The sequence below is a fragment of the Falco biarmicus genome, chromosome 4 (assembly GCF_023638135.1).
Source record: "Falco biarmicus isolate bFalBia1 chromosome 4, bFalBia1.pri, whole genome shotgun sequence".
In the NCBI taxonomy this organism is placed as follows: Eukaryota; Metazoa; Chordata; class Aves; order Falconiformes; family Falconidae; genus Falco; species Falco biarmicus.
The window spans coordinates 47,437,405-47,452,082 of record NC_079291.1 but is presented as its reverse complement, the minus strand read 5'-3'; the positions used below and the strand labels follow the sequence as shown (position 1 = coordinate 47,452,082).

The 14,678-nt window shown below is 38.0% G+C and overlaps 1 protein-coding gene across 15 annotated transcripts in view; it reads left to right on the top strand.

Annotated features, from left to right (window-relative positions):
* Positions 1-14,678, top strand: part of PARD3 (par-3 family cell polarity regulator) — a 459,181-nt gene that overhangs the window by 147,162 nt on the left and 297,341 nt on the right. For all 15 annotated transcript variants that reach the window (XM_056335022.1, XM_056335029.1, XM_056335028.1 and 12 more), the window contains exon 3: positions 7,972-8,152. In XM_056335022.1, the coding sequence (XP_056190997.1) occupies positions 7,972-8,152 (181 nt within the window). The remainder of the gene's footprint in view (positions 1-7,971; positions 8,153-14,678) is intronic.

The following is a 14,678-nucleotide window of genomic DNA, read 5'->3' as shown; positions in this document are numbered from 1 at the left end:
TCTCCTTTGAATCGATAGATGAGTTTAGAGTTGCAAATATGATTTAACTTGGTATGTTATGTTGAGCTTTGAAAGTGAAGGGTGTTTACTTAGCAGATACGAGAATGACTTTCAATGAGACCAGCAGTGGTTATTTTCATATATCATGGGGTATTGAGGGGCAGATTATGTTCAGCAAAGGCAATGCAGAGTCCTGCATATGGACTGGAATAACCCTCCGCTGCAGCATGGGCTTGGGGGCCCACTGCCTGGGTAGGAACAGACCTGGTGGACAACCCCATGAACGTGAGCCAGCAGTGTGCCCCTGTGATAAAGATCACCAGCTCCATTCTGGGTGGTATGAACAAGCCTGTAGCCAGCAGGGTGACAGAAGTGACTACTTCTCTCTGATTCTGGAGTATTTTGGCCTCTTCACTACAAGCAAGACATTACCATGATGGCCCAGCCAGAGGCCACCAGGGTGAGTTAGGGGTCTGGAGAGCATCACAGGGAAAGGGTGGCCTTCAGGGGTGCTGTATGGCTGTGCAGTTGCCCAAAGCACAGCATTCTTGACATAGGTGGTCTCCATCAGGCATGGTGAAGATGGAGCTAATACTTTTCTCTGAGGTGCACAGGAGTAGTGCGAGGGACAACAGACACAAGATGCAACAAAGGAAGTTTCAACCTGATATAGGGGGAAAAAAAAGTATTAAACCCAAGAGTGCTCAAACACTGGTCAAGATTGCCTAGGGAGGCTGCGGAATGTCCGTCCTCAGGGTTATTCAAAACAACTAGATGTGGCACTGAGCAACCTCTACCACTGACCCTCGTTTGAACAGGGATTTGGACTCCAGAGGTCCCTTCCAGTCTAGGTTATTCTGTGATTCTGTATGAGATTACACTTCTGTATAATCCATAGAAGATCTAACACAAAGTGTTAATTTGGTAGTAGAGTATGACCCTTACAATGTCCTCCTTGTTTTTACAAAAGCAATAATTCATTAAAGTTATTACAAGAATATTGGTTGTTTGGCTCTCTTCTAGTCATGTGACTTTGAAAAGTTGTAAAGCAAGTTCTGGCTTCATGACTGAAGTTGATTAATTAGGGCAGGTAAATATTTTCTTCAAATTGTAAAGGTTGTTGTTTGTGTTTGTCTAAAATTGAAAACTGCTTTTGCCCCCTTTTTCCTTTCAAAATGTTGGGTGATCTATAAGTCTTTAGAGGGGACACTTGGGCTGCACATACAGCGCACGATGCCTGTTAGATGCTGCTGGTTTTGCTAATTGATTTTTTTTTTTTGTGTCTGTGGGCAGTAGTGCATTATTTGTGAAAATGTCCATTTTTTTCTGTATTTCCTCTTTACCAGTTCATTGAAACAATAGTTACATTTAAATGGGTTTTTAATGAGCCATGTAGAAAAGTGAAGCTCAAGGAATAATAAGAGTTCAGGTCTGCCATGGGGCTATTAAAGTCAGTTCAGTCATCAGAAAGCCTACAAATTGATTTCATATTTATTTTCTTTCATATCTGAATAATAATTGGCTACTACCTTGCTAATTACTTTCTCAAATGTATGTTTTTTTCCTCTTGTACTTATCTGTTCATTCACCAGCAGCTTGTATTTCAGGTTGTTTTGGAGTCTGAGCTGCTATTAGCTGAAACTGGATTTATTGCTGGGCCTTATTAAACAAGTACTCTTATTTCTGCATTGTGACGTGGACTGAGTACTACACAGACTGCTTTGGGGACACATGTTTTTTGTCAACCCTAAAAAATTACTAGAGAAATCTTCTTGTATTCTCTTGCAGTCCAGTCTCCTTCAGTCATGTTCATGGCAGAGGTGTGTGGTCAGTTCTGTGGTTGCCTTGCAGGTTCATGGTACAGGCTTCCTTAAGGCTGGAAAAGTTTTTTGCTGCAGAAAGAATGCCAGTGATTGTGTTTAGATTTTCTGCCAGCATCCTCCACGCCATCTTTCCAGATGCTTGTCTGAAAGTGTATGGCAGCGGTCAGAGAGTGACTGAAATATCTCCCATCAATAGGTCAAGGTGGCTGTCAGAAAGTGTGTGCACACAGAGACCTGTACGTTGGGATGGCAGGACAGAGCTGGGTTTAATTTTCTGGCATCAGGTTTTAAAGGAAATGCTGGCAGTAGCTATTTTAGGTGGAGATAGAGTAACAAGGCTAATTTAGATTTTAGAATTTCATTTGGACCGTCAAAATCTCTCACTTCAAGGACAAAAATATGCTGTGAAAAAGTTAATTAGTTCAGTTATTAATTGTAAGCTGAGAACCAGAATCCTTGCCACTGTGGGCGCTTCACCAGAGGTAGGTGTTGACCTGCTCCATCAACTCAGAGCTGCCTCAGAAGGGCTGTACTCTCTATTCTGTGGGAATCAGAAAAATAATCACTTGTGTGAGAGGCAGTTTCATACACGAATGGCCATCCTTTAGAGATGATGTGCAGCATAAATGCCAGAAGACCATAGCAGCTGTGAAAGTGAAGACCACATCTGGAAGTTGTTGTATGGGCTGGGAGGGGAAGTACGTGGTTCAGCCAGGGAAAGTGAGACACTTCTGATGGCTCAACAGCTCAACTACTGTGCAATTGGTCACTGGACAGTGGAACAAATTGGGAATGGCCTTGTATGAAATTATCTAGTAAGTGTCCTTCTGGTGAGAAGAAACCAGGTATTTAAAATTACTTATAATCATTAAAAAAGATAAGTGATTTTAGTTTCACTCTTTGTTAAAAGGAGTGGACAAGAAGTGGAGATGAACAGAGGATCACTTGCTGTCTTTCTAGCAGGAAAATAGAGCTGTAATCCTAACTGATGTTAAAATAAGCCTGAAATCATTACTGGTGCCTACACGTGAACCAGTATCAGATTCATCAATAAGTATTTCAGGAGAATTAACAAATTTTGGAGATACTTAAGAATATGCAGAATTCAAGCGATCTTTTTGACAATCTTGCTTGCGATAGTGGGGGATAAAATACAAGTAAAGTTTCCAGCTTTATGAGTTTCTGTGAAGGATTTCTGATTTCATGGATTTGTGCTGGAGAGAGATGACTGGATTGCACCATTTGATAGTGATTAATTGTTTTATATGGTGTTAGTACTTAACGAAAATGTAAACAATTGTTGCTGGTGCGATTAGTTTTTTAATCCAGTTAATTAACATTCAAGTACTTAATCTAGTCTATTAATTAAGACTGCATATGTGTTTACTAGATTTTAATTATGTTAGAATAGATGGAAATTGTAATAATTAATATTGGAATGCAGACTGCTGCTGCTGTGTCAATATTAAATGAAATCATTCTTCTTGCTTTTTATTTTAAGTAAATATCACCTGGTTAGTACGATATGCTCATCCTGGTATCTCTTCCAGAATGATCTAAAGGTTGGAGTATAATTAGTTCCATACAGCATGGTGGTGTGGGAAATCACTATAGAGGGTGGAATGCAGTGACCTGCAGGAATGCCTTCCCCCTGTCCCAAAGCCAAAGGCATCGCAGTAAAACTTTGTTTCGATATCTCAGGCTGTAGAAGAATTTCTTTGTAAGCCGTTTGCTTGATGAACCAAGTATATTTAGCAAAAAGAATTGCATTATGTTGTGCCTCCTTTTTCTGTTTGCTGTAGAGTCTTTATCAGTCAAAAGAGAAGAACATCAAGTTAGTAGCTGGTTTTTCAACTGTACTTCTTTTTTTTTTTTTTTTTTTTTTTTTCTTTTGGAGGATGATGATAGTGGTAAACAAACAAACAAACCACACAACCTCTTTGAGTGTACTGAAGATCACAAGTATGCTTTTTATCACTGGGATGATTGTTGAGTTTTACTGCTTTTATTTCTTTAAAAAAATAGCTGTTAGTCAAACTGTGAATATTGTTGCTTTTTTAAAAATAATATCTTTTGTTGATAATTCATATCGGATTATGCATATTTCTTGCACTGGAGTTTAAAAAAGTAGGATTATTTTAGTTTATGCATATGGACCTTTCAAAGACTTACTGTAATTACATTGCTGAAATGGAACAATCCTTCCTGTAAGTTATGACCTGAACAAAGCTGCTGTCTTTATATTTGAAAGTGCTACTGAATATTTGAAACTTCACTTTTCTTGAAAAACTAGTGTATACTTACACTGGGGACTAAATTCTTAATCTTGTTCAAACATGATTCTTCTGGTGCCAGCTTACATCGATGAAGGATGTGGATCTGTATTGAAACCTTCCTTCTATTGCTTTTGCCATAATATAATTAGAAATGTAAGCGTGCCAGTCTAAATTAAGCCTGTCATTCATCAAATATGCTTTCGGGAGACAAAGTAGTTTGTTGCTGTTTGATTTTATTTCCCATTTCCAGATTTTTAGTTCAATGATTGACAAATTCAAATAGTGTGTCCTCTTACCCCAGGTGATTAAAACTGCTGTAACCTATTTAACCGTATTTTCATGTCTTTGATGCGTTCAAGTTCAGGACCCATGGAATTGGGATGGATGTAACTTGCTATAACTAGTACTGTTGTTATTTATTATTATTGTTGATATGATGCTTGGTCTTTGGATGTGGAGTTGTCTTTTTTTTTCAAGAAATGGTTTCAAATAAGCCAAATGGCTCAAGTTTTCACTGGATTTAGGTGGAAGGTCTTTTAAAGAGCTAATATTGATCTAGTACTGAACAGCTTAACTATTTTCTTTCTTTGTGCATTGTTATGGTTTATTCTGGCCTTCTACTGATCCCTTCTGCATAAGAATGGATGATATGATGAATTTCTCAGGTCACTGCGAATGATGAGAGCTAAAACTGAAGGTCAGAGAACAGGAGGCAGAGCTCCTGTGCCTCAGGTATTGGAAGTAACCACAGAGTGGTTCTGGAAAGGATTATGCAGTTCCTTGCATTTGAAAACCAGCAGTGTGCACGGTCATGGTAATTTCAGTCATTTACTACTTATTTAAAAAAAAAAAAAAAAGTCAGTACGGAAGCAGTCTCCCTACAGTAAAGATGATGATATTTCCAGAAATATAGTAATCTTTGCTTTCTACTCTCTTTGTAAATCTGATATTTAAAGCCTAACAAAATACCATAGGTTTACCGTTGACTTTAAGGCTGATAGAAGCTGGTCTAGTAACCTGTGTTCCATGCTTTGCTAAATTAAAACCATCTCCTTGGCCTTTAAACTTGACTGGCAACTCACTGACAGGCCATTTGTTTCCCTGGTGTAGATCAGCGTTCATTGCTGTGGATTCCTACCACAAAGGATTCTTCATAGGTTCACTGACCTACTTGTGTGGCTTCCTTCTAAGTAGCCGTAAGGTGTCTTTTCAGATGTTTTTTTGTTTTGTTTCTTGTTCCTGCAAAGGTGGTGGTCGAGGTGTGGTTTCTGGGCCTCTAGAGGTACAAAAGTGTATAATGCCTTTCCTCAAAGGAGTTTCCTTGATTAAAATAAACTATGTTGGAGAAATCAGAAATGAGTACTTGGTATTAGAATACAGTGGAAGATGCTTTGACTGTCCTTGTTTCCTGTGAGCTCATAGTCCGCAGAGCGGCATACCAAGCTCTGGAAATCAAGATCCAACACTGTCTATTCACATTAGATCTTCCAGTCCTGAAGACTTTCTATCTTGTTATGAGGAATGACTGTACCTTTGTAATGCTGTTTTAAAACGAACTTCCTATCGTGTGTTCCTAACACTAATTAGATTTGGAGAAGACTAACATGGCTTGTGTTTCTTCACATGCTGTATGCAAAAATGTTACAACGTGGCATGCTTTCTAACGGAACTGAAGCCTTTTGAAGGTTTGATGCTGTCAAAACAATGAATACCTGCAAAAATACATAAGATCAAAAGCTAAGCTTGAAATAAGAAACATTCATTTTTAGATATTCTGATGTCGTAAGTTGTAAACTGTCTGGAATAGGCAAAAAGCTGGAAGCACCTTAAAGTAAAACATACATATATAGAGATGTATATGCACATACCTTTTTACATATATACACAATATATATAAAATACTTGCAGCAGCATGCATTGAGTAATATGTTTCAGTCAACCTCAAAGGAACAGAATATAATTTGAGGATTTATCTTGATACTTGCCATGCACAGGAGAAAAAGATTGGATGTTTCATGCCCAGGGTTCTTAAATGCATTCATTGTGTTTTGTTATAATACTTTACCCGTCTTCACTTGTGGATTAATTTATTTTCAGTTGCTGGGGATTGGTAATTAGCTTGTTATAAAACAGTAAAATTGTTACGGGTAAAGTGTGCTTCTTTTGAGACATATCCTTCAATTTTTGTAAGTGTTGGTATTTTGCAATGTGTAAGAAAATTTTCTGATACTCTTGAGCTACTGACATTTTAGGTGTTGTCACTTTTGTGTGTAGATTTCTCAAGCATAAATCAATGAATTGTATGTTACAAGTATGTTCTAGCTACCCACAGCTGCAGCCCGTTTTTCTTCCTTCTGCACCCTACCTTTCAAATAGTATTGGAGAGAGCGTGGACTTCTTATCCATTACCAATTCATTCTTTCTATTCTGTGCATGCCAGAACTGAAATTTGCATTAGGTACAGAATTATTGGCAGAAGTGAGCTACTCTCTGCGATTTCAAAACTACTCATTAGAAAAAGTGAATGCCTGAAAGTACTTTCAAAATCTGAATTCCCAAGTGGTTTCCACCTGGGCTTACAGTTGCAGTTTTAAATTTTTTTTATTGATGCTTGTGTAAGTTAGATTAGAGTAAAGGGACTAACAGTAAACTCTATAGGATGAAATGATGTCAAATTCACTTTAAAAAACAAACAAACAACAACTACAACAGAAAAAAGAAAGGAGAAAACTACCTCTGTGATTCCTTTGGTTATACAAACTTCAAGTGTTGTTCTAACAAAATAAACAATTTGCAGAGATCAGAGTAGGTTTAAGTTGATTTGTTCTATTTACCAACTTGGACAGAAGAATGTAATACTTTCTTGGAAATGTCTTTCAAATATTACATTACAGATTAATTCATAGGCTGCAGACTGCTGTTACCCATAAAACTTTTTTACCCATCTTGAAAATTAAGTTCTAAAATTAAATGTGTGTAAGAGCAGGCCTTTTCTCTTTCAGTAGGTCACCAAAGATAAATTGGGATAAAATATTTGTTTAAAATAAAAGCATTCATTTACAGTGGGGAAAAATATCTCAGATTTTCAAAAAACCACTGTGATATTTTTCCTATTTCCCTTGCAATGGTGAAGGTAGATTTAATAAATCTTGATTAAATTAGTAACTTGGCTAAGTTTTAAGTTTTTCTTGAGTTCTTAAGCTTGTATTTAAGAAGATGATTCCAAACAAATACAGAAGTATCTGTAAATTTATGAAAGAAATTTTGCAAGAGAAGCTCACAATTTAAATCATATTAATAGATAATAGCTTTATAGGTGGTAGATTAATAGATAATAACTTGTAGTGATTAAAATTTTTGGGTGGCTTTGTATTTTGTCTGTAGCTTTCAATATGTATTAGCATCATTTCTTATGGTACATTTTTATGCTATAAAAATGTGGTTTTGCTGATGACTTGATTTTGTAGTAATGATGCATATAAAGGTGTCAAAACATGGGTGATTAATTCCAATGCACAGGCATCAATCAGCACTAAGATAGTTTTCTGCATTTCTGGGTAAGATGAAGTGGTTTGCTGGGAAAGGTGTGACCCTTCCTTTCCTGACTTGGTGCCGTTCATGCTGCAGTTCTGCAGCTTGCAGTGATGGGTTTTGTGCCCCATCAAAGCTGTTGACCCTTGGTACTATCCAATTAATAGCTGCCTTTCCTTGGGCTGATGATGTTGTGATCTAGGCATTGATCTGAGCCTCTGCTGATAGATGTTTCTCGCTCTTTGATGGGAAGAAATGATGAAATGCTGATATACAATGGCACTTTGACGGTGGTGAAAGTTTTTTTTTTTTTTAACAGTACATTAAATTGTCATTTGCAGCTTGTAGCTGTATTTGATGAGCAAGATCCGCACCATGGAGGTGATGGCACCAGCGCCAGCTCAACAGGCACGCAAAGCCCGGAGATTTTTGGCAGCGAGCTTGGCTCCAATGCGGCATCGGCCTTTCAGCCTTACCAAGCAACAAGTGAAATTGAGGTCACCCCTTCAGTCCTTCGTGCAAGTAAGTAAATATTCTCAGTATCTTGATGTGTTTCATCTTAACTTATTGAGGATGCCAAGTGCTGTTACCCGTTCATGCTGCTGGGAAAATGATTCATTATCTGTCCTTATCGAAAGCTGATCAGAATTGATTAACTGCGTAAATGCTTGTTGCATGCAAGTAAAAACCTTTCTGTTTTAATAAATTATTTATAAACTGCTTTTAGAAGCAATAAGCTCCTTCTGTGCTGCCAGTTTTAAATTGTCCTCACACTGAAAAAATCACAGCAGAATTTGCAAATGCAGTTGCTGCATGGTATAATTTTCAGTTTGCCAGTTTTATTCCATTTAATAAAGGGAAAGGTAAAAAGAAACTAAAGATAGGAGCACTTTCTACTGAACATGTCAATATTGCTAGGTTATGATTGTCACCTTTCCATAAAAACACCTGCTGATATGTGCATTTACTGTGTTGCAAAAATACACTTCTTTAAAAAAAAAACACCAAAAAAAAAGAGCATCCCTTTTGTTTATTTCAACATGGGGAACATTCATTGCAAAACCATGAAGCAGGAATTTATATATATGACATTTCTTGCTCAGACAGGATCTTTGAATGTTTCAGCTTATTAAGAAGAAAAAACATGCATCAAAATTTACATTGTAGTTTTCGTTGTCGTTAAAGGTACCATGCAAACAAGACTATGTTGGATAAAGCATTGTACCTCTTACGTGTAGTGTCTATCATTTTGCTACTGAACTTTTGAAGTGAATACTCCACTCCAGAAAATTTGCAGCAGAAGTTAGTGTCAGTCAGTCCTTTGATATTCTGTAGATAAAGTGTTTTAAACAACTATTCGTAATTCCAGAGAGATTACTTATCTGTAGGTGTTCTTTTAATGGATAAAATCCATGTTTAAGTAATCAGGTAGAGCACAAATGGGAAAGTTACCACTGTATTAAGTTTGAGGGTTTTTTTTGCTGGAATGTTTTCTGTAAAATTAAGGGAACAACGTTTAACAGTAAGCTTACATAGACCTGAATGTATATCTTTTCAAGCTATAACTATGCTTCATTGCAACACAGAATTAAATTAGGGAAAGGATTAATGGCAGAATAAAGAAGTCTCCTGGAATTTCAGGACCCTTCCATTTTGCTATCCCTAGGGTACGTGACTGCTAAATACATGTCATTTCCATGCATAAGCCAAAAAGATGTCCTTCTGGGTTCTCAGCTTAGTGGGGGTTAAAGGAGGCAAGTACATACACGTTTTCTCCTTAGTATGATTATCTGGTATATTAGAGAATACATTGGTGTTAGTCCATTTAATTCATATAACACAGATAAAATTCAAAGTACATTGGACAGCTCACTTATCTTCGTTGTCGTTCTAGAAGATACATGGAATAGTAAGCTCACTGACTGCTAAAATGACCAAAAAGTGCTTTGAGACCCTACAATACAAAGGTCTGTACAAATGCAGGCAACTTCTTAAATTGTTGGTAAAAATTATAGCTCTTTTGACTCTTTTTATAAAAAGCATGCAAAAGTAAAATGGGTGAAACAATTTGTCATAAATATGTTTTCACAAATTAGAGATACCAGAGATGTTATCTAGCTAATTCCTTTTTTTTAAAATATTGTCATTTAGGTATGTTTTGTTTTTAAATGTTCCAAACCACAGGCTTAGAATCCCAGTCCAGTAATATTGCCCTCTATTAAACATACCTATTTCAAGAATTTCATTTAAATATACATTGAAAATGGAAATAATATCCCTATTGTATTTCCTTTATAACTTGTGAAGTGAAGCATAGCATACAAATGGTATTCTCAGTATTTCAAATAATTATCTTCTTACTGTGTAAGTTCTATTCAGCAAATAAAACCCATCCAGTTTTGTGGTAGATGCAGATCCTGATTATTACATGTTGACAAGGTCATATATCTATTAATTGGATTGGTGATGGGATACAAAATTGCTGTAATTATTGTAATTTTCTAGCTAATTGTAGGGTTGGCGGTGAATATTTTACATCTAACAAATGAAAAACAGTATTCCATCTGAAATTGGTTTATAGCATTTTAGACATTTTGTTTTACATCTCTGGTGCTTTTTGCTCACAAGCTGGGCTCTGTTGCTCAGCAGCTCGCTCACAGAAGCGTAGCTTTGTGCCATTCTGCTACCGTTCACCTGCACCCGAGGGGTACGGGGCGGTCTCCGTTCGGAGGTGGCATCTCAGCGCATTAGGCTGGGGCTTAAGGGCCTGCTGAGATTTTCCTCTCTTTGTTCTGGTTGCCATGCTACCCCTTTTGTTTGTTTATAGATCACACCATCGCTCCTCTCCCAGCAAGGGAAAGGTTAGCTAGATCAGGTCCAGCTGGAAAAGAAATATTCATCTGGAGTCCTTCTTTTCCCATGCACAAACACAGGCTGTACTTTGCACATGGGGGGCTGTATCAAATTGAATCTTCCCATCTAAATGTGGAAACGAAAACGTGGCTGGCCAGTACCCCCTGTGTTGTTTTCCAATGTGAAAACACAATTCATCAATACAAATGGTTGATTTATTTATGTTCTTATCTAGCTCTTTCTCTTCTACTGCTTTTCTGTTACCCAAGTTAAACTTCCTCTTGTTCTATTTCATCAGTTGAGCTGTGGTTTTTTTCGAAGCATACAGTACACAAGGCGTTTTTTTTGTGTGTGCCTGCGTGCTTTCTGAGAAGAGCTTGGAAGCTCACTGCAGAAGATTGTTAAAGCAGACTGATGTTTATTCCCTGCTGAAATATAAACTGGAGGCGCAGGTGAAAATTGCCAAACCTAATGAGCAATTTGGCAGATAAGACAGGATGTCAGGCAGTGACAGTTCATCAGCGGGTGCACTGCCTGTGAACCAAGTTGTTTGTTTCACAGTACTGCATTTAAATATTGTAAATAAAATCCCTTTCCAGCTACATGAGATATTGTGAAAAGGGTCATCTCTTTGTTTAGTTTTCCTTTTAAGTTATTTAGCTTTGTTAAATATCCAAGGGGGTGGTCTTAGTTCTTGGTCTTGGGTGTGATAATATGTTACAAATATCTCTCAGTGTTTCAGCAGTTACAGTTAAAAAGTATTTTTAATATATAACATTATTTGGAAAATATATTAAGAGAGGTTTAAAGGACTGATTTTTTTGTTGCTGTTGTTGTTGGTGTTTGGTTTTTTTTTTGTTGGTTTGATTTTGCTTTTTTCTGGCCCAAAGTAGGCATGAGTAAGGGAGTTGGAAGATCTTTCTTTCTTTCTTCAGCTGTTTAATGGGAGGGTATCAGGAAGATGAAGCCAGACCCTTCTCACCTGGGCACACTATTGCTGGAAGCAACGAAAACGAGTTGCAGCAAGGAAAATGCCAGTTAGATGTTAGGAAATTATTTTTCATCTCAAGAGCAAAACAGGCTATTCAGAGAAGATGTGGCATCTCCATCCTTGGACATGGACAGAACTTGACTGGGCAACCTGATCTAGCTGGTACTGTTTTGTGCGGAGGGCTTGGACAAAGGACCTCCAGGGATCTCGTCCAGCCTCTGAAGTTACCATGTAATTATGTGACTCCAAATAATGAATACAATTAAAGTGTTTGCTTCTTGAAGCTGTTATTTGTAAAAGCAGATGATGTTCATAGTGAAGGAGTTAGCAGACAGTTGTGCGAGCATATTGTGCACGTACAGCTTCCCAGTGTGGTTTAGTATTGTACTAGTTTGTGCCAATGTGAGCGGGCTGTGCCTTTTACAAGACTGCTGCTTTTGTTTTCTGCATGTTTTTGGTAGGTGCATCGGTTCCTTAAAAACGAGATATGCTTAAGTATAAGGTTCTCTTGAAGGCTTGGGGGTAAGCATCTCCCTGAAATGCTGGCCAGAGGAGTCTAAGAAATTACTAAGAGCTGGTTGGCAATGGTGTACTCTGGTGATGTATTTGCTTAAGTGATCTGTATCATATATTTTAGTAGGACTGTCAGCATTAGTTTAATAATCTGCTCACGGAAGCACACTACGAGGGGCGAGGGGGAGAGGAAGGTCTAGATGAGAATATTCTGAAGTGAGTGCACAGCTCGTTGTGAAGTTGTACTAAAAGTGGAGAGGAGCAAAGAACTTGCTGCAGGTTCACATCGTGGTTTACCCAGCAGCACAGCTGTTGCTCTGAGGTTCCCTGTGTGCATGTGTGTTGTTACCCTGCAATAAGCACAAGTTTATTCCTCACAGGTAGGGAGCATGCGTGCAGACTTTCACTGGGAATTGACTGATCTGTTAAACTTGATGACCTTGCTTGCCCTTGAGTTTGTGGTGCGCTCTGCTTTTTGTGTAGTTTTTAGTGGTTCACTGGCAAATTAGTAGGGCATATAGTCCCTGAGGGCTCTCAGGTTAAGGGCTATTCAGTATTTTAATAAATCTGAACCGGAATATAGATTATTATTGCATAAAAAAAACATAAGACGGAGTTTAAAGCACTTTGGATATCAAGTTTTCAGTTCAGCATTCATTTCATACATTTATAAACTCTTTTGAAATCAGTGAGATGTGCACAGTCACTGCATCTAGAAAGAAAAATGTAATTTGCAAGGCAATACTAGTGAACAGCTAAGTACACAGTATGGCAAGAAGGATCTGGGCATTGTAGTGTATTATTATAGTGCATCTGGGCATTATGCTCTGCCATCGAAGGATCAAAGGCAAATGCTTTTGTGGGCTCACTGAAGTAGTTATGAGCAGGAAGGATTAAGCTGGAGTGACCAGCTGTGGTGCCGGACTTGTTGAAATTGTAAACAAGCTGGAGAGAGCTGGAAGAGAGCAACAAGAGTAAGATGCTTTGGAGACTAAGACGGAGCATCGGAAGGACTGGTTTGTTTAGGTAAGAAAAGATAAAAACTGATAGGCTCCAAGTCTTCAAAAGTATTGGTTTTTTCTCATTCTTGATGTCTGCTAAGAGAAGGGCGATTGGCATTTCCTGGGAAAAAAAACCCATTTTTTGTAACCTTGTAGGCCAGAAAAATGTTTTTATACCTCATGTAACAAGTCAGTCTTTGTGGGAATGGTTCAGAAGTTTGTTCCTCTGAGTGCTGTCCTGCGCTATGCTGGAAGGCAGGACAGCCAGCTGGTTGTGGCTGGTCTGTCCTGTTCCTCGCTAAGCCATCGGGTTGTTTGGTAACCACAGGTGAGCCATTTCTTGAGTCCATTGTAAATATGTATGTGTCTTTTCTTAGTATCTCAGAATTTGAGTGTTCAAAAAATTCAGTACTGAGCAAACCAGTTAAAGGTGTGAGTGCATAAATAAGTGTGTGAACGTGAAGTACTTTAAAATTGCTGTTTTAAATATGGCACTTCACTGACTTGATACAAGTATTTATCTAGAGTCCCAAATGCATATTCTGAGAATTAATTTGTTAATATTTCTCAGTGCCTTTGTTTAAAGATTTTGAGCACTGCATGTTGGCAAAGGACTGCAGAGGTGAGTTCATATTTGTTCTGGTTTCAAAAATAACTGTTTCAGCACTCGTTCCCACATATGGCCTTTAGACACTTTTTCATTCTTGTTTGTATCTCTTTGACTCCTTATTCAGCTGTGATTCAGCTTTATATATGGAAATAAAGCAATGTTCAAATGTCAAAGAACTAAGGAAGCAAAAGATTAGAAGAGAAGGATGAATTCATCAAAAAACAGATGTTTGGAGCTTTATCAGATGGAGTTACCTCTAGGGTTAAATAGCTGCTTACAAAATGCAGAGAAAGGCATCCACATATTATAATGAAGGATTGTGGCTTTACAGGCAATGCTTGCTAAAGTCAAGGGGATGTTTTCCACTAGCTCAACCAAGCTTTGCATCAGGTCAGCTTTCCACGGTGAGACTCCTCAGTCAGGAACTTTCATCAGTGACCAGCCAGTGTTCAGGTGCTCGTCATTCAAGTGCAGTTCCAGGAATGAATTCCAAAAGATTTCCTAACCATCATGCCCACTTCCTTGCCAGGTTCTCAGATGTTTCCTTTACCATGTTGGATAATGCGAAAAGAGCCTTGAACTGAGGCTTGCACCAAGCTCTTGGCAGCTGAATAAGGAAGGTTTACTCATGCATTGGAGTTTGAGGAGAAGATTTAGCAAAGTCTGTTTCCTCACCTTCTGGTGCTCTTGCCATTCAGGAATTCTTACTGCATTTATCCCTTTAGCTCTATCAAGGATGTGATTGTTTTAAACCCAGAGTCATTGAATCAAAATATCAGTACCAGGTTCTGCTTTCTTCCATGAGGCTAATTTTGTTCTTTCTACAGCACGGTTCTGACTTGAGTGATCTCCAATTGGTGTTTTCTCCAAGCACAGTGCTCTGCTGTTAATTTGGGATTGTTGAGCAGTTTAAAAACCATGCGGTTTTGATGAGGCCGTGACACATTTGTAAAAACAAGTGGCTTTTAAACTGCTTAAGTTTCTAAATTAACCTTTAATATCTTCAATCTTCTCAGTATACCATCAAGCAAAATACTGTAGGTTCTAGTAGGATCAAAAAAATCCCTGAAACCAATAAAG